This window comes from Onychostoma macrolepis, chromosome 01, assembly GCF_012432095.1.
Source record: "Onychostoma macrolepis isolate SWU-2019 chromosome 01, ASM1243209v1, whole genome shotgun sequence".
In the NCBI taxonomy this organism is placed as follows: Eukaryota; Metazoa; Chordata; class Actinopteri; order Cypriniformes; family Cyprinidae; genus Onychostoma; species Onychostoma macrolepis.
In genome coordinates this window covers 14,382,593-14,408,809 of record NC_081155.1, presented here as the reverse complement: position 1 = coordinate 14,408,809, position 26,217 = coordinate 14,382,593, and the positions used below count along the sequence as shown (strand labels likewise).

General features: G+C 36.7%; 3 protein-coding genes across 9 annotated transcripts in view; 2 read left to right on the top strand and 1 right to left on the bottom strand.

Moving 5' to 3' along the window:
* Positions 1-24: 24 nt before the first annotated feature.
* pkd2 (polycystic kidney disease 2) lies at positions 25-11,265 on the bottom strand. Of its 3 annotated transcripts, none has more exons than XM_058786547.1 (15): positions 11,012-11,265; positions 10,328-10,709; positions 9,160-9,273; positions 8,492-8,625; positions 8,146-8,396; positions 7,833-8,057; positions 4,993-5,221; positions 4,706-4,876; positions 4,434-4,615; positions 3,512-3,632; positions 3,199-3,419; positions 2,995-3,112; positions 2,596-2,756; positions 2,337-2,484; positions 25-1,874 (listed from the first exon to the last, which is right to left on the bottom strand). In XM_058786547.1, the coding sequence occupies exons 1-15, from the start codon at positions 11,015-11,017 to the stop codon at positions 1,647-1,649; spliced, it is 2,691 nt and encodes an 896-aa protein (XP_058642530.1). In that variant the 5' UTR covers positions 11,018-11,265; the 3' UTR covers positions 25-1,646. The 3 variants fall into 3 exon arrangements, with proteins under 3 accessions (XP_058642530.1, XP_058642522.1, XP_058642540.1); XM_058786539.1 differs by having other exon boundaries at positions 2,596-2,759; positions 11,012-11,261; XM_058786557.1 differs by having other exon boundaries at positions 2,596-2,759; positions 11,016-11,260.
* A 1,444-nt stretch (positions 11,266-12,709) lies between these two features.
* Positions 12,710-13,853, top strand: LOC131543668 (uncharacterized). The gene is made up of 3 exons (XM_058781251.1): positions 12,710-12,915; positions 13,079-13,111; positions 13,258-13,853. The coding sequence occupies exons 1-3, from the start codon at positions 12,747-12,749 to the stop codon at positions 13,851-13,853; spliced, it is 798 nt and encodes a 265-aa protein (XP_058637234.1). The 5' UTR covers positions 12,710-12,746.
* Positions 13,854-14,772: 919 nt separating this feature from the next.
* papss1 (3'-phosphoadenosine 5'-phosphosulfate synthase 1) overlaps positions 14,773-26,217 on the top strand; it is a 43,635-nt gene continuing 32,190 nt past the window's right edge. For all 5 annotated transcript variants that reach the window (XR_009271708.1, XR_009271707.1, XR_009271706.1 and 2 more), the window contains exons 1-10: positions 14,773-14,988; positions 15,846-15,960; positions 16,076-16,311; positions 16,731-16,869; positions 17,778-17,896; positions 18,955-19,068; positions 19,182-19,293; positions 20,621-20,826; positions 25,141-25,276; positions 25,494-25,762. Coding sequence is in view for 1 of the 5 variants with exons in the window: in XM_058778981.1 (XP_058634964.1) it covers positions 14,929-14,988; positions 15,846-15,960; positions 16,076-16,311; positions 16,731-16,869; positions 17,778-17,896; positions 18,955-19,068; positions 19,182-19,293; positions 20,621-20,826; positions 25,141-25,276; positions 25,494-25,762 (1,506 nt within the window). In the remaining 4 variants the exon portion in view is untranslated. The remainder of the gene's footprint in view (positions 14,989-15,845; positions 15,961-16,075; positions 16,312-16,730; positions 16,870-17,777; positions 17,897-18,954; positions 19,069-19,181; positions 19,294-20,620; positions 20,827-25,140; positions 25,277-25,493; positions 25,763-26,217) is intronic.

The window sequence follows — 26,217 nt, the reverse complement described above, 5'->3', positions numbered from 1 at the left end:
TCAAGCCAAATAATGAGCACATGATGAGTCTGAATGGATTTTATTTTGAATGACTGTCATATTAAACTGTAAAAGAATCTGCCAACTATAGAGGTACCATAAAGTGTTACAGAGGAAATTGCACAAAAAAAAAACAAAACACATTGACATTTTTATTAAGCTTTCGGAAGAAGTGTGTAATTTCTGCTTCTTTAGCAACACCAAACACTGATTTGTTTGAGCGACCCAACTTAAGACATCTGCCACATTTGGCACAAGTGACTACCAGTTTGACCATATATTTATAATTATTTTTCAGTTTGTTGATGCTAGTTGTGCAGAAACTATACACTTTACATTTAGGGAATCATGAAAAGCTCTGTAAATCCTACCTTAAGAAAAATACACATGGGTTTCCCATGAAATCAGATGCACTCCAAATCGAAGTTTGTTTAAAAATGCAAAAAGTATCAAAATGATTTAAGAATCAGAATTATTCAAAATAAATTTAAGTATATATGTTTAACAAAACATGCCACACTGAACTGCAAATTATGTAAAGCAAACCAAAAAACCGAGGGAAAATTGCACCAAAGCTCATTACCAATACATAGTTTATATAAAAAGCATTGTGTGACCACTTTCATTGTTTGAAAATTATGAATGTTAACTTTTCATGTGAGAGATGCATTATAAGGTATATTGTTTTGTGTATGAATAGCTATTTTCATACATTTCTTCCATTCCATCATATATTTATATATATATATATATATATATATAAAGATACTGATCCTTGTTGAACATTATTTCCTTCATTATATTCATTACTGTAAGCTTTCCATCTGGTTTCTTCATTACTGATGAAAATGGACTTTAATACTGTAGGTTAGTGAAAGCATAATGCATATCTAATATATACTGCATTTCAACCACACTGTAAGCAGTGCATTCAACTATAACAGGATACAGTACAAAAAATGTGATATAAAATATACTTATGATATTATGATACTTTTCCAAGCCATTTTTACAATGACTTCTAACCAAATGGTGACATGATGATTTTTAGTGACTATAAGGTTCACATACAGTAGATATATTAATTTTTATTTTTTTTGCTTAGATGCCATTGCTTATGCCATGAAAATGGTTTAAGAGAAATTTTGGGATCAATGCATACTGTAAATTAGTTATAGCTTGATGGGAAATAATATACTAAATAGAAGTAATCATAGCTAAATTTACTGGAAAAAGCTAAATGTACCTCAATTTCAAAATACATTTAAATGTACCTGGTTAACACATGTTAAATACAGGCAAATCAAAGCTATGCTGCCACTGACTGACCCTAAAATCTAATTTGTTTCATTAGCATATCCTCAAAAATGTATCTTTATTAAGTAATTATGAAACCGTGTTTTAGAACTTCCTTGTCACATAAAAAAAAAAAATAATAATTATCTTAAAGCCCCAATTAACTTTAATATAAAGAAACCCAAATAAATAGCTTTTTGCAGGACTATTTAACTCTGCTGCTGTGGCTTTGGGGCGGACCTTTAATACTGTTTTAGTAAATTTTGCCCAGTGCACTGCACCAGACGTGGCACTGGAGAACAAATTGTGGACTTCATGATCTGTAGGAATGTTTTTACAATCAAAACTCTTCACATGTGGGCGGCCCCACTGGTCGCAGCATCTGGGCCCTCGTTGGACAGCGAGGATGGTGAGCAGGAACTGCGGGGGCGGAGCTGAGCAGATGGGATGATGGGAGTGGCCTGATGGTGGCTCACCTGTGACATGGTGTCATCAGACTCCCAGCGCTCCAGTTCTTCTCTCACCAGCCTGTCCATTTGCTCTCGGTGCAGCTCTGGATCTTGGCCCATCCTCTCGTCCTGAGAGAATCAAATTCTATTTCTTAATGTATGCTACGATATTTTGGTCTAATCCACAATTAAACATAAAAATGACTAAAGCTGTGTCCCAAAACCTACTGTCTTGAAAGCATTTTTGGGGAATCATAAGCACAGTCCCGACACAAGTTATCTCCATGTCCTGACAAATAATTTGTCAAAAAGCAAAAATGCAACTTGACAGTAATATATTGTATATATGGAGTAATGATGCTCTAAAATCTTGGGAATAAACTACATTTTAAATAAATTAAAATAGAAAATAGTTATTTTACATTGTAATCATTTCACAATACTACTTTTTTACTCTATTGCTAATCGAATAAATGCAGCCTGGTGAGCATAAGTGACTTCTTTCAAAAACATTGATTAATTTTAATTATTCAAAACTTTTGACTGGTGTGTATAATGTATTAATAAATATATAAACTTTTTTATCATCACCTCCATGACTCCATCCAGGATCCGTCCAAGCACATCTCTCCTCTTCATCTTGGCTCTCTCCATGGCCTCTAACTTCACGATAACGGCGTCAATCTTAGACACGATGCTGCCGATGGAGTGCTCCATGCGGTCCACTCGACGCACAAGCCTGATGGGCCACAAAAAATACAAAAAAACTTTTTATTTAGAGCTGTAACATTCAATATATTGTGAAAATGTAATCCTAGCTAAAAGATTTTAAGTGAATGGCGATGTTTACACTTGGAACTCCTCGTATGATACACCCCCTGAGCTGCTGCCACGGCGACGAGAGCTGTGTCCACTGTCCTCATCATCGTCCTCCTCGGAGTCGTCCTGGCTGCGCGAGAAGCTCCGCCCACTCACTGGCCTGGGCAGCGAACTGTGCTCCAGATCCAAGTCCTCCTGGCGAGTGTTGAAGAGATACTAAGCATCCGTTCCAGTGTAATTTAGCAATTTGCTCCTTTATTTGACATGTTTTAACTGTGTTCTTGATTTTGTTTTATAGCTCTGAAGGTCATGGGTACAATTCGCAAAGAAAACTTTGAATGCAATCTAAATTGCTTTGGATAAAAGTGTCTGCCAAATGAAAAAACAAAACCATTTATGCGACATCCTGCAGCATTAGTTTTTCACTCACTCTCTCCTTCTCCAGGTCATCTCTCATTTGCTGGTGCTCGTGTTCGGTCAGTTCCTGATCTCCGTCAAGGTCATACTTAGCAAAAATGGCTTCAATCTCAGCATCCGAATGGCCCTTTCTGTGTACAAATGCATATAAAACGGTTCACACTGATAGTTGCAAGGGTTTCATTTGTATCATACAGTGGGGGTAAATGTTTCTCACCCTCTGAGGTCCTGCCGGAGCTCATCAAAGCTGAGTTTGCCTGCAGCCTGGTGTAAACTGTCTGGGATGTCATTGATGGAGGTCTTCTTCAGCTTGAGTTTGACCATCGCTCTGTTGTAGCCCTTCTTAATGAGGTCTGTGATCTCCATCTCCGACCTCTGCTGGGCCATGTCAGCTTTCACCTCAGAGTAAGTGTCATTGATGATGGCCAAGAACATATTCTGAACAAAACAAAAGGCCCAGTAAAACATTAGCATTTTTAAATTTAAGATTGATTTATTGATTTATGTCATGTTCCTCTTGTTGTGTTTACCAGTAGAATCATGAAGATGAAGAACACAAAGGTGGTGAAGTAAATCGGCCCCAACACGCTGTCGGCCTCCTCGATTTCTGAGAAGTCAAAATCTCCCAGAATGATCCGGAACTGTGTGAAACTGTGAGCAACAGAAACCACCAATATTAATAATATTCATAAAGTATGAAAATATTTAAAAACCAAAATGTCTTAAAGGGACAGTTCACCCAAAAATGTAAATTCTCTCATAATTTACAAGCTGTTCTAAACCTGTATGAGTTTCTTTCTTCTGTTGAACACAAAAGATATCCCATTGACTTCCATTGCATTTTCTTTCCGTATTAAAAGCTTGATGGTGAGTAAATAATGACAGAATTTTCATTTTGGGTGGACTATCCCTTTAAAAGTACTAACTAAATGTATTGAGTTATAATTAAATGAATAACTGAAAACAAATATTCTTTCAGAAATAAAAAGTAAGTAAAAAGTATATTATAAAAAGAAAAGTGACACTTTTTATGATTTGCTCATTTAAAGTTGTGGTAAAACAGCAGTAGCGAAAGCAAGCAGCGACAAATCTGTTCTTCTTTGTTTTTAACGTACATCTGAATAAAAATAAATAAATAAAAAAAAACGTAAGGCAGGGACTAATTAAATTACATTTTATTTAAACAAAAAAAATAATAATTGTAAAATTTAAAAGTAAAAAAGGTAAAAGTTAGAAAATGTAAAAATTAAACATACAAGGATGAATCATAAACAATAAGATATATAGCATGCATTTAGAATGTATGCATGATGATTTCAATCTCGCATAAAATTTTTCTAAATAGCTAACAACTAATTATTGTCATGTTTTCGTGTATCTTTGCATATTATTATTTATATAATACTATATTCTAAGTACATATTTGGTTATTTAGATGCCTCCAAAACTCACATGCAGGCCTGGAAGGTGCTGAAGTCATTGACTTGAGTTCCAAACACTAAATACGCCAGCTGAGCGTAGGCCAGGAACACAATGGAAAACATGATAGCGAAGCCCATCAGGTCCTTGGCACAGCGTGACATGGTGGTGGACAGCTGATTCATGGTCTTGTTGAAATTAATAAACTTAAAAAGCTGTGGGAAAAGCAAGATGGCTGTATTTTGATGAAACAAACAACAACAAAAAATAGTTTTTGCAAGTCAAATATTGAGACGAGACCTCACCTTCACCCATGAGAGGAAGACAATGATGGCAGCCAGGTTGTTGAAGTGAACCTGAAGGCGAGCAAGCGGCTCAAAGTTGGGGTATGTGCTGTGGTTCTCCAGCAGGAAGTGAAGTCTATGACTGACCGCTGACGTTCTGCAGATGTTCATAATGATGGCTGGAACGCTGAGCTGTGACAGTGATGAACAAGAAGAACAAAGACCGAAAGTGTCATAGTCAGTAGCACAAATGACATTGGCTGGAGTAAGCCGTGTCTCAAAATCTATCATTATGCACTTTGACCTACTGCGACAATGAGAACATCCAAGCAGTTCCACAGGCTCTTGAAGTAACGCAAACGATGCAGGCGGATCTCTAGAACTTCCTCCACCAGGTAATACAGCACAAAGAGGCAGAAGGCCACTTCACACATCCCCACAAAGTAGTCCCAGCTGGACACGTACCGGATAAGACGCACCGTCTGGAACTGCCAGGAGGTCACAGCGCCCCCCGTGGCTGGAAACTCCACCAGTAACCTAAAGCAAAGCAGTCAGTGGCAGATCTTTGAGGAAACATTGTATATCGAGTCAAGAAGAATAAAGCATGGATGCTAAAGCTATGCTATATTTTATTGCGTAAAATAACAATTTAACATTTACGAATCCCTACACATGACATGCATAAACAGGGTTGCTGCAGGATTTTTAAGCTCAAATTTAAGACTTTTTTAAGACCTGCACAAATAAAATGAATACCATATGAGCAGGGTAGGGCAATGTCTATTAAACTATTAAACTGGAAAATGACTGCAAAAAGCATGATTTACAGTTCAGATAGATGTTTTCACAAAAAAAAAAAAAGTTTTATAAAATGATACACTTCACATTTCAGCCTTTAAACCATTTTTTAAGTCAAAAGTATTAAATATTATATTAATTTAAACAATTATTATCAATAAAATATTATATTAATTAAATAACATACAAACACGTTTTACTGTTTAGATTTTTATAATGAATTATCTTTTTATCGATCCACCAGTTCACATTTACAGCTCTGCGTGTTTGCAGGTTAAAAACATGGGTCGATTTTCACATTGGTCTGAACAAAAACAACCCAATGTTCCTTCTATACCGGAGGCTGCAGTTCTAGGACTGCATAGGACCCTATTTTTTGGGACAGCGCTATCTACTCCAACAGAGGAGACCTGATTCAAACATCAAACAAACAGATGCAAAGGCTAGATCCATGGAAACTACTCATTTTTTATCTTTCCATCTTATTTTTAATGTAAGAGCTAGCGTGAACTGTTTGTGGGGGAGTCAGCAATCTCCATTAAGCCTTTTTAGCTGTGCAAAACAGTTCATTGTGCTGCTGGATGTTGTAAATTAGTATTTGTATTTTAATTATTTTACATTTATTAAAGTACTAATAATCACACTAATTTGTACGCAACTGTTTTACCGTTTACTGCACTTTAAGTGTGTCACACATCAGACGTGAAGCACTGCGGCTAATGAACTGAAGTCTCTCACAGACACTTCTTTCTTTACAAAGTCTTTCAGAAAGTCTTTCTTTCCAAGAAAACTGAATTTAAAACCAGAATATATTGAAATAAATTAGGTTAAATATTTCAAGAGGGTTACCAACGTGTATGTTTAGGGTTAGGAGTTGATTAGGATATTTATTAAGTGTATACAATTAAACAACTACATAATTCCTTAAAAATAATAATATACAGAATTGAATTGAATAGTGGCTCATGCTATAAAATAGTATGAGCCACTAATATTTAGTATTAACAAATGAGGACAACGGAAGCAATCAAAATCATCAAAAGAGCAACGATATGCAAGTGCTATAACAAGTCTCATTTGGCCTAATGCAGTACAAGTAGCAAGGGATTTTTTTTTAAATTATATAATAAATAAAAAGAAAACAGAATAGAAAAAGTATAGAGCAAGCTAGTGTTAGAGCCCTTTTTTGCTTTTGTTAACTGTACAATAAATGAAAAGAAAACAGATAGAATATAAAAAGACTAGAAAAGCAGTAAATGAATAGAGTGCAAGTCTGCAAGGGACAAGTTTGTTTGTCTAACAGAATTAGAATAGAGAGTGCTAGAGTTAGAGGGTCAAATAAAGATGGAAGAGATGTGTTTTTAGCCGATTATTGAAGATGGCTAAGGACTCAGCTGCTGGGATTGAGTTGAGCAGGTCATTAGGAGGGAACAGTTAATGTAAAAGTCCGTGAAAGTGATTTTGTGCCTCTTTGGGAAGAACAATAAAGCGACGTTCACTTGGTAGGCAAATTACACCATCGCAAATGCTAAACTTAAATCCTAAAAATTTTTCTTAAAACTTAAATTTCTTAAAAAAAAAAAAAAAAGTAGTTTATAAGTATTAAATGGAGTCTGTATGTTAAAAGTGGAAGAATGTTAAACCTACGCTAGGCTATATTTTATTATTAGTGCTGTCAAATGATTAATCGCGATTAATCACATCCAAAGTAAAAGTTTTTGTTTACATAATATGTTTGTGTACTGTGTATATTTATTATGTATATGTAAATACATACACATACAGTATGATTTGAAAATATTTACATGTATTACTTATTTACATGCATAAATTTATATTATATATAAATATATTTAATATATAAACAACATATTTTTCTTAAATATATACATGTGTGTGTATTTATATATATACTTAATAAATATACACAGTACACACACATATATTATGTAAACAAAAACTTTTATTTTGGATGCGATTAATCACGATTAATTGTTTGACAGCACTATTTATTATATAAAATACCTATTAAAAATGTAGTTATTTGCATGTTAATTTTCATTTAAATAGTAATTTAAATGATATATTAACGTTAAACAAATGCAAACAAGAAAACAATCACAATTCAGTACTCAATCCATCATGAAACCTTAACTATTAATGGATGATTTTCAAACTTTAATCATAAAAATATTTTTTTAAAGTACAAGTATAAAAGGTTTACAAAAAAAGCTTGATGGTTTAAATGGAGTCTGTATGTTAAAGGCTTGGGCAGAATAAATAGCAAAAATGTAATACTTGGTATTCTTGGTTTAATCATTTTTATAGTAACACAACTTCAGTTCATTACCTGACAATACAAAACAGGTTAACGTTGCCATTGTAGATGGAGAAGTCCAGGAACACTGCTCTGGTGCCACGGTCCAACCAGAGGTTGTTTTTTAACTCCTGCAGCTGATTGGCTGACTTCTCTCGAGTGCGTGACAGGTCCTGGTAATATCCTCCACCACCATACGTCGACACTTGACCCCAGTAGCTGCTCTCACCCAGCCTGCTCTCCTCTGAGTACCTCCACCTGACAAATAAACGGGTAGACAAACCTGTTTAAGACCAAAGATCAGTCATTATTGTATTATTAAAAATATATGTGTATTTTTACATACGCTGTCCCATTCTTCGGTCCGAATGGTGACTTGTCCTCATTGGCAGGAGAATAGACACTGTAGCAGTCGTAAACCTCATCCCGCAGGTCCTCATGGACAGAACAGGACTCATTGCGTACTTTGAGTTGCCGGAGACGTGGGACGCCCAACAGGAGGTTTTCGTAGTAGATCAGACTCTGGTTTTCTGGGAGGCTCTTGTTGTTGTACCAGAACTCCCAGTACATGCCATTAAGAAAAGGGCCTTCTGTGAACTACAGATAATGTTTTCATTAACATCTGTGATGCAATTGGAACTAATATGCATTTTCATACTGTAAAAAAGCATTAAAGTCAGTGGAATAATTACTTTCCAGAAGTCCTCCATTGTTGAAAGAGTCTTGAAGGTCGTTGGTTCTCCGCTTGCCAGCGGTGTATCCAAGAAGAGTTGGGACATGACTTTGGTGTAGTAGTACATGTTGGTGCTCACCATTCCGTAGGTTACTAAAACAAATATCAATAATGTGTTTTAAACAGAATAACATGTTCTGTTTCTGTAGATGGTAGAGCATATTGGAGAGCAGTTAGATGCTCCTAAAAGTTTCACTGTATAAAATATTGTGCACTTTTAATATGGATGCATTTATTTGTGTTCATGTAGCTCAAGCTGTAAAGCATGGTACAAGCCAATGTCATGAGTTCAATTCCCAAAGGATGCATTAACTGATAAAATGTACTGTATACTGTATATGCAATGTAAGTTGTTTAAAAATCTGAAAAGTCTGAAATGCATAAATGTATGCATTATCTATGCTGAATGGCAACTCATACTGTAATTAAAAAAAAAAAAAAATGTTATACTTTTTAAGTATCATTACATTTTATGCTCTAATTAAACAGATTCTTAATCTGATGAATATTTTAAGGCCTATTACTCTTAACATGTAACGAAAGGAAATGTAAAAAAATTAAAAATGTTAATGTAACAAGGTATGCATTAACATATTCAAGCATGAAACTGTCCGATATTCAACTTACATATGCAGAGGGTGACAAGAAAGAGGATGTAGGTGATCATTTCTCGTAGGACAGTTTTCAGATACATCTCTCTGTTACTGTTGCTCTCACCCAAAAGACGGGTATCCCACAGCACTGAAAAAGATCAAGAAATAAATCTTCCATTAATTCACAAAATAATGTTTACCTGGCTATATAATTAGACACTTCTCACTTACAAATTAAGATTAAGTCATAATTAAATCATACAGACTAACTATTAACCCTAAAAATACAACTTTTTTTTTTTTACCCTTATTTCATAGTGAGGTACTTAAGAAGTTACAAGGAAAACAGTAATATTGTGAAATATTACTGCTTTTTAAAAATAACTGTTTTCTATTTTAATTTATTTTTAAATATTATTTATTCCTGTGATGCAAAGCTGAATTTTCAGCATCATTACTCAAGTGTTCAGTGTCACATGATCCTTCAGCAATCATTCCAATATGCTGATTTGCTGCTCAAGAAACATTTCTTATTACTGTCACAGCTGAATACTGTGTGCTGCCTATTATTTTTGTGGAAACCATGATACATGTTTTTGGAATGCTTTAGTTAAGCAAATTATAAATAGGACCCCTATTACATTTCACTTAAGACATTATCTTGGCCCTTTCTGAAAAGGCAACTTTATCAAAAGTGTAACTCATCCTCGCAAGGCTATTACAAGTTTTACTATATGTAACCCTGGAACACAAAGCCAGTCATAAGTAGCACGAGTATATTTGTAGCAATAGCCAACAATACATGGGTATGGGTCAAAATTATTGATTTTTCTTTAATGCCAAAAATCATTAGGATATTAAGTAAAGATCATGTTCCATGAAGATATTTTGTAAATTTCCTACCGTAAATATATCAAAACTTAATTTTTGATTAGTAATATGCAATGCTAAGGACTTCATTTGGACAACATTAAAGGTGATTTTCTCAATAGTTTTCACCCTCAGATTGCAAATATTGTCCTATCCTAACAAACCATACATCAATGGAAAGCTTATTTATTCAGATTTCAGATAATGTATAAATCTCAATTTCAAAAACTTGACCATTATGATTGCTGGTTTTGTGGTCCAGGGTCACATATTTGTGTGGACATTTTCAGTGTAGTGAAACATAACCACAAAAATCCTAGCAAAAGTTTTACCTCTCATTTTCTCCAGTATCCTCTTCCCACAGCTGCTGTGTTCTTGTGCTGGTGGAGTTGGATACAGTCCTCTGTTGATCCGCGCACTGATGCTGCTGCTGGACGCCGTGGACACAGACCTCCGGCCGGGGCTCGCCGGAGGCCAGTCCGCTTCCATCATCCCCTCCTCCGGCTCGAACCCTGGGTTATCCCGGCTCCATGCCTGTCTGGAGCTGGAGGTGGGTGGAGAGGGGGTCTCATCGGGCACTCCGAGGCCCACTTCTTCATGATGCATTTTTTCCATCTCGATCCCTTCATAAGGCGGAGAGGATGCGGATGCCGCCTGGGCCTGCGGTGCTTGAGGACGGACGCGACTGGAGCTCATCGTGTCGTTTACAGTAACCTAACATAAACAAAAGTCTTCACTTTAGTTGCTGAGTTATTGGGAAGCTGGCTATGTGCAAAGTGATGCCAAAACTCAAAACACTAACGTTAATTCAAAGAGTCTCGAATTTGATTTCCATAAAGTCAAAGTTATTGAATAGTTATTTTTTCAGCTTTTTAAAACTACAAATCCACTTTTGCGATGTTATGCAATAGAAATGCGCGAGAAAATCCGAGTGAAAACTTCATACAACAACAAAAATCACAGAAAGGTATTTGTCTGGAAAAAGAGACGCTTCGAAAAATAAGAATAGTTTATACTTGCATGTTGTTCTCTGGGTGGCTTCAGTCCAGCTTTTGTGAGAGTTTAGAAAAGCAGTTTTCCAGTCCACCCTCAGCCATCTTGTTCCCAGTTGTTTCCAGACTGGAGGAATCCAGTTACACTGACATCAACCTCTGGAAACTTCAACATTACCCTTATTTAGTGCGGCTCCTCCCTTTCTGTCCACCACACTCTCACTGACACTCACAAAATCATTAAAACGCGCTTTTAATAAATAATAATAATAATCATAAAAAATAATTAAAGACGTAATTTTGTAAATGGTTTACGTATCTATAAATTAATTTGTGAATTGGTTAAAAAAGTTTAAAAAAATAGCCATACATTTGTATCATTAGGTCAAAAAGAGAGAATATAAGCCTAAATTTGTTACATTTTGTAACTGCTTTAAAACTATGCGAATTCACACATAAAGTGTGTCGTTGTTTGCGGCTCTTGCTGCCAGGCAACAAGATGACGCCCCCTCTCTAGGATTGGATGCGGAAGTCTGAGTGACAGTTGGCTGAACCAATCAAAAAATCTAATAAAAAAACTTTACGACTGTATGCAAGTGAGATGTTGTATTATTCTAGGGACTTCGCCATTTATCTTTGCTGTATCAACCTAGGCTATATATCAGTTAATTACCACAGAAGTTTTAAATATTATAAATATATACAAATAATGGTACGTTTCACTTTAATATAGAGATATGCATTCCAAGTACTAAGAAGAACCTTTTCATTAAACAATTGTTTTTTTACACTAAGAAAAAAATGTTCTTTTAAGAACTGTTCACTTTAAGCTTCTTGAGGGAATTCAGAGTGTTTCTTCAGTGGCATCGATGGAAAACCCTCTTTTGGAACCTTTGTTTTCTGTTATTCATGTAGGGTGACTATGACAAATCTGTTAATTTGGTCATTAAGGTCATGCTTTACTAATTATGCCTAATTATTAGTATTAAATAATTCATTTTATTCTAAAAATGAATTACTTTCAGTGGTGTGCTTGTAAAAATGTGGCAATAAGTGGGCCTACTGCTTGTTGTATATGTGACATATAGGCCTAAAAACTTTGACTTTTGACTGACTTTGACATGCATAAAGCATAACATTTACACAATTCACACAGTTATATACATACATTAGGTATCTCCATTGGTGTGTCAGAACCACTCAGTTGTTGGTTCCATTTGCACTCAGTGACAGTGACTGTGTGGAATATGAGACTCATTCAGTTGTTCAGTATGCAATTAAGTCTTTTGTTTTTCTGGTCTCTGGCATACCATGGCAAGTCTACCACATTCTGCCATAAGGGATATTCAGTGAGTCATTTGCAGCCTCAGACAAGTCCAAATGTATCTCTCCGATTATGATCAGAGTGAGTTTGAAGTAAATATTTTTCATTTGAATCAACTGTTTCTGTTTCTGGCATTTTCACATGTCACACCATTGCCCAAATCTCTCCATTGTCTGCAAGTTCCTCCTTGATTTCAAGCCCACCCTGGGAGTTACCATGTGTAGAAACATTTGGTTACCTAACCTCCGCATAAAAGTGCCCCTGCTTCTCCAGATCCAGGTCACCAACTTATTTATCTGTGCTCCTCAGTGGTGAAATCAACTCCCAACACCTGTTAGAACAGCAAACACTCCAGCCACATGCAAATTAAGTCTCAAAAGATATTCAGACATAATTAAAATGTATTTTTTTCTAACAAATAAAGTAATTTAGTCAATGCCTCAGGTGATTTCACAATTTGTGGCGCTCCACAAGGGCAGGTTTAAAATATATAAAAGGCACATTGACAGCATCTTTGCTTCATTTGCAGCCATGGATGTTAACATTGCTCTTGGACTGCTTGCTGCACTGGTTGTTCTCACCTCACAGCCGTATAATACAGAAGGTATGTTTCTGAAAACTTGTTTACATTAATATTTTTATGCTTAACTGTATCAATGACCTCCTTTAGTCTTAATTTTGAAGCTAAACCTATGCTAAAATTATGAATTGATCAGAAGTAGTTCTGATGCTTTTTCAAACTAAAATTCATGTGTGCTATATCACAGGTAGAAATATTATTTGCCGCAAAGATCTGCGCAGTAAGTACAAAAGTCCCATTCTGAATTTTTTTACTAAATTCTTTCATTCTAACATATGTAAATGTGTCATACATCTCCACTTGTTTGTTATGACTGTGAATGGCAGATCCACTGAATTTTAGTCCCAATTGTTCTCTGTTGATCAGAGCTTCAGAAGCGCTCAGGTGAGGATGTTGTTCTTCTAGAAGGTTATGAAGTTACACCAAAGGATGAGGAGCGAGACGGTGACTGTGTGGAATATGAGGCGGCCAGTCCTTTTCCCACCTCTGCTGCACAAACAACCACAATGAATAAAGTACCAAACACGGTTAAGCCAGTGCCGACCCCCCAAAAACCGTCCAAAAACCAGTGCTGGGTGTACTATGGTAAACCTGTGAAGCTGTATCTACACATGAGGAAGCTGCCCACACTTCGCAGTTCTCAAGGGAATGGGGTGGTCTCTGGACCTTATACAGGGGGAGTAAACAGTTTTGTTAATAGCCAACCTAGGGTGGTGTGTGGGAAAGTGCAAATTACAATGAGAATTTTCCCTAAAGGACTTCAGGATTACTCTAATGGCAACCAGGGAAAGCAAAATAATAAAGGGCCAGGGGTGGTTAAGCCAGTAATGGGCAGGCCTGCGATGGCTATGCAGGTGTCCAAAAGTGGAAGTTCCTCGTTTTACAACTTTCTCAGATCTTATCAGGGAGTGTTGGCCACTCAGAGGACCGAGGGAAGTTCAGTTTCTTCTCGCTGTGTTTAAGGTGCAGGGCAAAGCACTAGACTAATGTTCTTCTCATGCTAATTTAACTATTCACGTCAATAGCCAACTGCTTCCTTACCGCATGCTCAACATAGGCTTCATACAATTTAGCCAATAAATCCTATATCAATGTGGAGGTGGTGATTTTTACAGTGAGTGTACACATTGTAAATCATTGTATTGTATAACTTTTTTATTTTTATTTTGGTATATAGTTGTGTTGTACCACTATGAAGCATGTCTCTAATAAAAATTCAATCACTAAACATGGCAGGTGACATTAATTCTTCCACTTTTTCATACAAATGCCATTTCTGACAGTTTTTATGTGCTTCATCACAGGACTATGTGATCTAAGTATGTAACTGCAAAACACTATTAGAATTGTGATATACAGTTAAACAGTGACACAATGAATAAAGAATACAAGCTAATTTTAAGTTAAACACAAATATACATAAATTTACTAGCAGTGATATTAAAAACCATAAAAATGTAAAAGAGATGGTTACCTAAAATTTGTTTTATTTATTAAAAAAATAAATATATATATATATATACACACACACACACACACACACACACACACACACACACACACACACACATTAACAGCCTACATGAATTCTTTAATTTTGTATTGGGTCAGTAGGGTCCATACAAATTGTGTAGCCTAAAGGGACTTTATATATACAAAGCAAAATATAAAACAGAACTTGATTGGCTGCGTTATTTTCTTCCCTTGCATGTCTTCCGACAAGTCCCTCCCTTGACCTGATACTTGTTTGCTTTGGTTTCCACGGCTATAAGAGCGACTTCTCAATTGTCCAATCACGATCGGCTTTAAAGTCATTCCGACCAATCAGATGGTCTAGTAGGCGGAGACTTGCCGCTTGAGAGGCGGGACTCACCGGGGCCTCCATCACTTCCTGTGCCGCAGCCTGTAAACCTCTACGCTTCCTTCTGGGCTTCGAGACCCACACAGTGGACCCGGCACTTCATTAAAACATCTCCTTCTAATATATATCGCACTATTTATTTGTTTATCCATCAAGTGTGAATTCAGCGGCTCAGAATGGAAACATCTGGTAACTCGAGTAAGAAGCAGAAACTGAGTAACGCGCCTGAGAGCTGGGTGAGTAACTGTTTTGTCGGCTGGTTATTGAGGAATGTTTTGCATTACTAATGTGGTACAGTTACAGTAGCAGACCTCCTGTTATGAATATGGTGTTTTTGCTTAATATGCTGAATCTGACCCATCCCGTTTTTAACTGATAATATAAGCGAAATCCAGAATAATCATGCTTGTAATAGAAGTCCTTAGCTGTGATAAATGTGTGAAAAAGATAATTTTATGCGTAGATATGACAAGTTAAAACCTAGTGTGCTGCCTACCTAGACAGCATTTCTAGGCAGCACAAGTACGAATATTATCACTTTCTGGACATTTATTACGACACTAACATGGCTTCTAGGACGTGTACCATGGTATTCTTTGGAGTATGTAAATACCATGGTACATAGATGTGGTAATCATTTAATACCACTTCTATATCAATGGTAGTACAAACAGTGTTTTTGATTTATAGGTGTGTGCAATATTTTTGAATATAAACAATAAAAATGACTATGACATGTTTATTTATGTTTATGTGTGTATGTTTATTTTAATATGTTTATTTGGGCACGGTACCATGATACTGCAATTTATTTATTAATTTGGTATATGTATTATGGCATTAAAAGTATGCATTTTTTGCATTTATATGCATATATAACAAATAATAACAATTAAAAACAACACCAAGAGACATGTCCATTCATATTATACAATGACGCCATGAATAAAGAATGCAATACAACAAACAAATTTTAACTGAAAATTTAACCGAAAACACTTTCTTTACGTGTTTCACTTACGTCAATCAAACAGGAGGTCTTTTGTCAGAGATGAGACAGTTTAAATAAATGTGTGTACTGCAATTTGTGCAGGGGATGCAAAGAGCCACCAATGTGACGTATCAAGCCCATCACGTGAGTAGAAACAAGCGTGGCCAGGTAGTCGGCACTAGAGGAGGATTTCGAGGATGCACGGTGTGGCTTACAGGTACTCTATCAACCCCTCTTCTGTTATTGTGGAAAACGAATAACTTGATGTTTCCATCATGGCTGTGTCTAAAATTTTCAGTAAATATCGTGACCTGTTTGTTCTGCATCCTCAGGTTTGTCTGGTGCGGGTAAGACAACAGTCAGCATGGCTCTGGAGGAGTATCTGGTGTGTCATGGCATCCCCTGCTACACTCTGGATGGAGATAACATCAGGCAGGGCCTCAATAAGAACCTGGGCTTCAGCCCTGAAGACCGCGAGGAGAACATTCGTCGTATAGCAGAAGTGGCAAAACTGTTTGCTGATGCTGGGCTTGTGTGCATCGCCAGCTTCATTTCCCCGTACAGCAGGGTAAGAAACATGCAGAACTTTTTGTGTGTGTGTATAAGACTTCTCAACCATGTAAAACCTGACATATGAAATAATATTCCGAAAAATATAATGCGTTTTATATTTTCTGTTATAGTCAGTCTTTTTTGGCTCATATAGTCTGATATAGGAGAATATGGAGTTCATACTTGAGACCCAAACTGAAATATTAAATATGCATGTAAAGATATTCAAGTAAACCTCAGTTGCATCAGTCCAGGAAGTGTTCATCTTATTCTCACACGTTATTCTCACATTTACTCACAGCTAAAACACACACATGGACCACAGCCTGAAGGGAGACGTACTTGCCTTCGAGATGCATGTATCAACTATGATGCAGTAGGCTTTATAAGGTTAAATGTTTGATCAATTGTTTTTTGTCTGCTGCATGTCCTCAGGATCGTCTGAATGCAAGGAAGATCCACGAAGCTGCTGGCCTTCCATTCTTTGAGGTGTTTGTAGATGCTCCTCTGGATGTGTGTGAGCAGAGAGATGTGAAGGGGCTCTATAAGAGGGCTAGAGCTGGAGAAATCAGAGGTAAGGCAATTTTATAGACATACATATTGTACAAAATATGTGTCCAAATATGCTTATTTCCACTCACTCTTTTGATGTAGCTACGCTGTGTTTTATGGCTCAAATGTAATCTCTAAATGGTCAGTAGTCAATAGGACAGTCAGTCCTAAAGTGCTGTGTCAACAAACCCAAAGCATTCTCTTAATTTGCATGACCTATTTGTGCAGAAATATGTGAAATGATTAAATGAGACAAGACAGCGGCCTTGGAATGTTTTGAGGCACTGAAGATGGAAAAAGAGGTCTTATATTTTTGCAAAATGTTTAAAATTGTAGATGGTGGGCTTATTGGTGTGCGTAGCATTTCATTTTGGGAAGTACAATTGTGATATTAGCATTGTGTGAGTAGTTTGAGAGTAAGTTTAAGGTCTTTGAGAGGTTACACAAAACATTTTTAGCAAACCTGTGGTGATTCACTACAACCCTTTTGGTTTCCTGAAGAGATTGGGGTGATTATTTGAAATCAGGTTTCTGGTAGGAGATGACTGTGACTCAGTGACTCCGTGTTTCCTGCTGTTTTTGTTAGGTTTAATTTATTTTGCTGTGGAGCTGCAGAATAAGTAAGGGTAAATCAGGTGAAGAGTGATACAGGAAAGATGCAAATCTGAAAGCTGCTAACATCTTGTGAATAGAATGATAGACGTTTATAGCAGGAAGTGTCTTTTTCTCATGTACATGTTAACTGATACATGCACAACACATCTGAGCTGCTTTATACGGTGGTAGAAAACAACAAATCATTTCAGCGCTGCCAAGACCTGAACTGTTTCCAGTCCTATAGAATGAAAATTTGTGCATTCAAAGTATGTCTGTTTCTGCTGGTGAATTAATTGGGCTTTTAATATAATGGGTTACTCCTGTTGTGCTCAGGTTTCACTGGAATAGATTCTGAGTATGAGAAACCAGAGGCCCCTGAACTTGTACTGAAGACGGATTCTTGCAGTGTGAACGAGTGCATCCAGCAGCTTCTGGACCTCCTGCAGGAGAGGGTAAGTTCACTCCTTTCATGCATGTTAAAGTGAATTCAGTGTGAGCCTCAGCTGTGTATATCTTCATAGCATATTTGGAAATTGTGATCTAAATGTCTAGAACAGCACATGGCACAGAAGTGTTCACATCAATGAGTATGTTTATGTGAAAAGAAATATTCTGATATGTTCTGATTCTGAATGTTACAAATTTACAGTTAGTATGAAGTCATGTTTCATTTAATTAATTAAGTTGCATTTATAAACCTTATTCACAAAATCCACAGAAAGGAGATCATTTTAACAGTAACATTTTTCATTTTTAAAATGTTTATTTTATTCCAAATTTATTCCTGTGAAGGCAAAGATTAATTTTTACACCAGTCTTCAGTGTCACGTGATCCTTCAGAAATCACTTTAATATGCTGATTTGATGCACAAGAAACATTTCATATTATTATCAATGTTAAAAACAGTTGTGCTGCCTAATATTTTTGTAGAAACAAAGAGTGATTAATTTTTTCAGGATTCTTTGATGAATAGCATTTTTTTTTTTTTTTTTTAATAGAGATATTTTGTAACATTATACATGTATTTACTGTTGCTTTTGATCAATTAAATGCTTTCTTGCTGAATAAAAGTATTTATTTCTTTCAAAAAAAAAAAAAAAAATCGTACTGACTCCAGACATTTGAACTGTAGTTTATTTAGCAGTGGCAACTCATGGCTAACTGGATGCATTTCTGTGATGACAACAAGACAGCAATTCTATTTAAAAAAAAATAGAATTAATGAAATTTTGATGCCTTCATGCATTTAACCGTCATATTCAAAATATGGCCTTAAACTGAATTTTATGTACATGTTAACTTACTCATTATCACATTATATGATGGAATATTTTTCTATACACTGTACGTTGACATCCTTATTTAATTAACACAAGGCCACAGTTGTACTTTAACACTGATTCTTATAGAAAAAGTTGCAAGTTGACTTAGCAGTGTCTCTTATCCTTTCATCGAACTTTGATATGAATGACAATGGTCTCTGTTTGATAATGTTTTGACCGTTTGTAGGACATAGTTCCTGTGGACGCATCCTACGAGGTCAAGGAGCTCTATGTGCATGAGAACAAGCTGGACTTGGCAAAGGCTGATGCAGAGACTCTTCCAGCAGTGGAGATCACTAAGGTATCTCCCCTCCTCATATGCCACTCAAATACAGATTTAAAAACACATTATGACTTAAGGCATGACTTGCGTACATCCTAACAGCTAATGTCTGTTCTGTATTGGTGTGTTAGGTGGACATGCAGTGGGTTCAGGTGCTCGCTGAGGGCTGGGCCACTCCTCTGAACGGCTTCATGAGGGAGAGAGAGTATCTACAGTGCCTGCACTTCAACTGTCTGCTTGACGGTAAACAGATGACCTTATGTCTTCTCATGGCATGGATTTCTTTTTCATGTCTTCTGAATGCACCACTAGATGGCGACATTCGACAGTGCAATGCACTTTTTCTGCCGGCCACTATTACATTCAGGAGTGCGTCATCTTTTCCACTTGTTTGGATTTACTGAATCATTTTCTTTTAATTGTCGATTACAGAGAGAAGAAACAATATTTAGAAATATTTTGCGCATTTATGTTAAACAGAAAAGCCACCAACATCAGGTAGGGCATGAAGATACCCAACTCAAGGAGGTGAGCAAGAACATACTAATATTTCAAAACTTCAGGGTAGAATCAGGAGAACAACTCAGAATGGGGGACCAATCGCAAAAAACATTTCATTTCAGTGAGGGAATCTGAAGGCTCAGCAAGTGGATTTTAAATGTTAATTAGTGGTAGAAATAAAAGAGCTATTATAGTTTTAATGGTGGCTTGGGTGATGTTGATCGCATGCTCTCAAGCCAGTTTCAGAAACCCGATCTTCTGAAATAAAAAGTCGGCACCTTTTTGATTACAAGAACGACAAATGTGCGAATGGCTTTTTAAAACCATAATGCGGTCCTCGCATTTATAGAACTGGGTAATTACAGCAATTTCCCACATCAAGCTTGAGTTTCCAAAAAGTGTCAATTTAGTTTTACAGCCTCATAACGCTCTGCTGTGTGTTGTCTTGCCTAGTATTCAAATTTGCGTTCAAGGTATGCATTGACACACACACACACACACACACACACACACCTATTAAGATAAAAAGTGGGCCTAGTAGATGCTTGAGTTTAATTGTGACAGAATACAGCAAAAGAAAGCCATTAGGTGTTCATGCATTACATCAACCGCGTCATTAGACTTGATTTTTGTACATCACACCTTTTGTTATTGTTTTGATTTTTACAATATGCCCATTTGGACTCTTGTTGTACCAGACTGCCATCTTTATGAAGCGGACAGATTTGTGCATGTTGCGGCCTGATACTAGTTTAATTTGGATTGAGCTGAAATGGGATGCTCGCAGGGCTCTTTCTTATGGAAAACAGCTGTTTCTGTTATGATGTGTGTGTGTGTGTGTTTCATCCTGAAAATGTATTTTAAAAGCTTCCCGCTCATATTGCTTTAATCAAGGTGTTGGACCTCTTACTTTCTTAGGAAACTCACCACTTTCACATTTAAGAGTTCTTTCTCTTATCTTGCCCCGTAGGTCATAGGACTCTTCCTTTTTAGGCCTTTAAAAGCAGTCGATTTTTCAAAGCCTCAGTCTGGTTGATATATGTACCGTGCATCTGACCTCTGTTTATAGGTGGGGTTATTAACCTGTCGGTGCCGGTGGTCCTCCCGGTTTCAAGTGCTGATAAGGAGCGTCTGGATGGCAGCACTGCGTTTGCGCTGGCCTACGGTGGTCGGAGGGTCGCGATACTGCGAAACCCAGAGTTCTACGAACACCGCAAGGAAGAGCGATGTGCCCGGCAGTGGGGCACCACATGCAAGGATCATCCATACATCAAGGTCAGGGGATCAATATAGACACAACCTGTATGTTTTGAAGATTACTAACAGTTTCCTAACGATGGTGAAAAAGCTACATTTCTGCATGACCTGACACAGTCACAGCCATTTAGATTGTAATTACTAGATTATTGTAATTACTTTTCTCTGAGCAACTCGCTTCTTAGAACTCGGAATTATGCGTTTGAATTTCAACACTATTAATTCCAAATGAGTTGGTGTAATTCGAGTAATCAATAGACAAAACCACAATACAGGAAGTTGTGCAAATGCCTTGTTAATAAACAGAAAGGTGTTTAACGCTGCTAGCTACATTAAACTGCATTGTATGTCTTTTGTTTGTTTTTAAATTGTTCTTGCATAATTAAGATATTTACAGTAGTCAATTATAGGAATTATTAAATAGAGATTTTACAAAAGAACTGCTTAACTACATTGTAATGCTAAAGCCACTACCATTTTAAGTGTTAACCGTTAACCACTTTTTGAGCACGCAAAATTTCAAATTTAAGCTGTCATAAATCTTAAATTATTTGGAACAGAGACTTATGTTCGGTGTCTTTTTTTATAAAGAAGACACTTGACAGATTATTGCTGAAGTGAAAAGTTAAAGTGAAACTTTAAAAAATGGTAGAATTTAAGTTTATTATTCTGAAAAATGCACAAAAAATATTTTAGAATTTTGTCTGAAATGATATTTTCTTAAACATGCTTTACTCTAAAACTGTGTGAAAATCAAAGCCATAATTTAAACAAGTTGTGTTCCAAAATTGAGGTCGATATCTCAAAAATGAGATGTTGAATGGGTGTTTCCATGGGTGTACCAGATGTTTCCATTAGATAACATTTGCTTCACACTATTTCCAATGTGGTCATTTTTTTTGCATTCTTTTTCTTGCATTCTTCCGTATATTGCTGCAATACAATTGTATATATATGGCAATCTTTTGCGGTGACCTTTTTTTGCAGGACCATTTAAACTTTCTAAATCATGTGCCTAATTCTATTGTGTTCATATAGCAAGTGCCAAAACCTTTTCCAAGTTTCGTACAATTCCGATGAAGTAAAAAAAATGGTAAAAAATGACCGAATTCTGACGTGGAGTCAATGCACCTATACAACAGTGTGGAGCTGGATTTTGGTCTAATTCGATTTCGTTGTGCTGTGTAGCCACATATATGTAAACCTAACCATAGACTGGATCCTGGTTAGGATAAAATTGTTGATAAAATATTTCTATCAACTTATGCAAGCAGTTGGAAATGATTAACATCATCCTGTATCTAATTTTTGTTGTCAGCTCCCTCCCTTTTCTTTCTTTTCTGACTCACAAACCACCTGGAAAGTCCCGATTATATGCATGGCGTGAATGAGAGCACTGTTTAGACTACATACATGTTAATATCACAGTGATTCAGCAGCATGATCCATTAATGCATCACTTTTCACCTGTTTGAGACTGAGCACCCTTTATAGGAATAATTTGCCGGTTGCTTCATTGCTCTTTAGTGATGTTTATGAGCAAATATTATTGCTCTTGCTTTGGTTTTGATCTGAAACTCAAACCGCAGTGTTGCACTAAAGACATTACAGCTTAAATATACTGTTTTCTTAAAGGACATCTAAGAAGGGACATCATGACTGTGGGTTATCCCAGGGAAATTTTCTTCTAAAGTGAAATTTTGTTTGTATCTGTAATTGTGTTTAAAAGAAAAGATTTTCCACTTATGTCCCATTTTTTGAAGGTAAAGTCATGGATATCTAGCAAGAAACAGCTGACCTGATGCTTTAATAGGTCTTTGTGCGGTCGCATTGCCAAGCTTTCCTTGGACTGCGCACTGACAGAAGACAGAGCCACGATGCCCTCTTAGTCGGTCCATGGAAACAAGGTCTCGCTCTCTCTCATCTTTGCTCAGGCTCCGCTTTAGTAATCCCTTTATTCCTCGACCTCCTTCATTTCACACATGTGTTTTAGTTGGATTTCTCGCCCTGCGTTCTATTTAAACAGTGTTTAGGCAAGTGGCGCTCTCCTCCCCTCCTCTCCCCTCACCTTCCTCTTACAAATCTCGCAGAGTAAATACTGAACAATTGTTTCCATCTGTAAGTAGGGATTGTGGGCTTAGGTGGACTTTAATGGCTCCGCTCTGCTCCAGCTTGCACTAATGGGTGCCAACGGAGAGCTTTCGGACTCTGGAATGGCCCTGTCTGTCTGCTTGCCTTTGGTCACAAAAACCCATCCACAGACCAAAGAAAGAAATTGCATGGACACAGTAAAGAAACTAGCAATCGGCTTTCTGTATTTGCAGTATTCTTCGCTCAGTGGTGTTCTCTTGATGAGGTTTAGACTTCTTACAATCCATAAACTTTGAGTCCTTTTGGAGGATGTCAAAAGAAAATAATTTTTTCAGTTATTATTAAATTATAAAACAATATAAACCATATAATATATAACAATTTAAAAAAAAAAGTTTTTATTTCAATTTAAAATTATTGCTGTAAAAAGTTTGCAGTTTGTATATGAAATTGAAATTGTATATTTAATTGTGCATGCTTGTTTACATCAACTGCTGTCATCACTAACTTAAATTTTTTTAAAACTCACTTTTAAAACACTAATCATTCAATAACAAGCAAATCTCAAAATGAATGTGCATTTTTCATAGTGTACTTTATGATCTTGTCATGCCTAAATTGATATGTAGCATTTTAAACAATTTATTCTTCTTCTTATTATAATTCTAAACTATACTAGGTAGAACAGCATAGAATTTAAATATCAGAATACTGGCCATCATTTTTTTTTTTTTTTTTTTGTATAATTAATTCAACCAAAATTGTTTGCGGAAAATGGCTTGCGATTTGTTATTTCTAGTTTTTGATCTTATAAATTTGTAATTTGATTTTATGAATCTGTATATTTGAAATGTGAATATATATATATTCATAGGATCGTTCATCTCATTATTTCACTGTGTCTGGTGTGTATGTTAAACTCCCTCTGCTAAAGCGTGTCAATCAGCAGGACTGTAAAACTGGCCTCCATTATGTGAGGTAAATACACTTTTCCTGTTTATTTCGGCTGTCAGTCTGACCGCTGAATCTACATTGGGGTTTTGGTGCAGGGGGATGTTAACCAGACTCGAGAGTATTTACCTAATTGCATTATCTATGTTTTTGTTTTTTCTTTTTCCCCCTCATTTCCCCCACATTGCTCAACCAGTGCTCCGCTATTTTCTATGACAGCTAATAGCATTGATTTACTGTATAGATGCGATTAGTGCCAACAGATCGCTCATTGAGTTTTTCCATCGCCAGGCTCTGCAACATAAATTAAATAAACGGCTGCTACTGTTGCTATACTGCGGCCAGCAAATGACAGCTGCACATGCATTCAGTCTTCAAATGCAAAAGCAATGCAGTGGATGAAGCGTTTTATTAACATTCACCGCTTTTAGGCCTCTCCAAGTTTGCTTAATATGATCACATACTTGCACATAAAGTTCTTGAGCCACCAGTGCTGCTGTCAAGTCAAATCAATAGATGAAAGTCTGTGGGGTTGTGAAACGGTATTCTCCATCCTAGCGGCCCCGAATCTGCCGAGAGCTGTGGTATTCTCACCATACTGTACTGCTTTTTAACCTTGGCCAAGTTACCGGCTCAACGAATGCCAGCGAAGACCTCCTGAAGGCGAAATATTAGCAAAAGCAGCCGAGAATTGTAGCCTGATATGATAGGTTGCTATATAGAGGGATTGTAATTCCTGTTTTTAAATGAAACTGTGTAGAAATGTAAGCTAATCAACGAGGGGCCCAAATTTAGGAATGATATCAAGCTTGTAGACTAGAGCTTTCTAACTAGGATTATTAAACTTGTTCAGGGAAACAAAACTGTATTTACTATTTAAGTTCCTATGCTGCTACAATGAGCACTTTTAAGGAAAAGCTAGTTGGGTTGTACAACTCACAACAATCATATTTTTGAAATGCATAGTTTTGTTTGATTTTTTTGAATGTTTTCAGAACCAACTGTGGTTGGCAATTTGAACAGTTTTTTTCTGCCTTTGTGGCTGGTTTGTGGCCAGAAGAATACTGTAGACAAGACTTTATTCAATAGTTATGTTAGACCACTTTATTACAACATGTTGAGAGTTTAAGTCAGTATGTTCTTGCATGCATCATTTGGTTTCAGAATCTGAAGGGTTCATTATGTTCCTCATGCCTCAAAGAAACAGGGCAAATTATGGCAGTTTTTCCAACAGTATTGTACAGACGATCATTGGTGATCAGATGATCCTGATGGTCTTTCCTGTGGCAGATGGTGATGGAGAGCGGAGATTGGTTGGTCGGTGGTGATCTCCAGGTGCTGGATCGGATCTACTGGAATGACGGGCTGGATAGTTACAGGCTCACACCAACCGAACTTAAGCAGAAGTTTAAAGAGATGAATGCAGGTATGGAGCTACACTCAGGAGTTGCACCTTTTGACTAGTATGTTGTGAGGTAGAAGTAATCTTGCCTTCAAACTGTAGCAGGTCACATAGGCATACATTTTCTTTAATGGAATTTAATTGTATTATCATAGACTTGCATTCTTCCGTATATTGCTGCAATACAATTGTATATATATGGCAAGTTATGAAATATTAAACACTCTTCTCTCATTTTTAGATGCCGTCTTTGCCTTCCAACTGCGGAACCCAGTGCATAATGGCCATGCGCTGCTCATGCAGGACACTCAGCGGCGTCTAATTGAACGTGGCTATCGTCGACCCGTGCTTCTGCTTCACCCACTGGGCGGCTGGACCAAAGATGATGATGTGCCGCTGGCCTGGCGCATGAAACAGCATGCGGCCGTCCTGGAGGAGGGACTGCTTGACCCCAACTCCACCATAGTGGCCATTTTCCCTTCACCGATGATGTACGCCGGCCCAACAGAGGTTAGTGTACAATGAAAAAGGACCGAGAACAAATACCTGAGGCACCCCATTAAAATAATAACTTAAGGTCAGATGGTCATTATATTTTTTCCATATTCTTGCTTTAAGTGGAGATTCTTGAACCTCTAGTCATCTATTAAAGATATGATGTTCACCATATATATAAAAAAATGAAAACTGAAATCCCACCCAAGACCATTTTTAATGCAGCTGGTAACTCCTTATTTTGAAACACCAGATTCAAATTAGCATTGTAGCTTTTGAGATCTTTTTCAATATGCAATTCTTAAAGTATCCCATACTTGCATACTTTAGGAATTACAAATTGTTTGATATATGCAATATTTTAAAGAAAGAAGCTCTATCAAATGCACTTTGTACTAAGAATGATAATTAAAATGGCATTTTAAACAAATGAACATTTGTATGGAAAGTTAGTGGTGAGGAAACTTGCA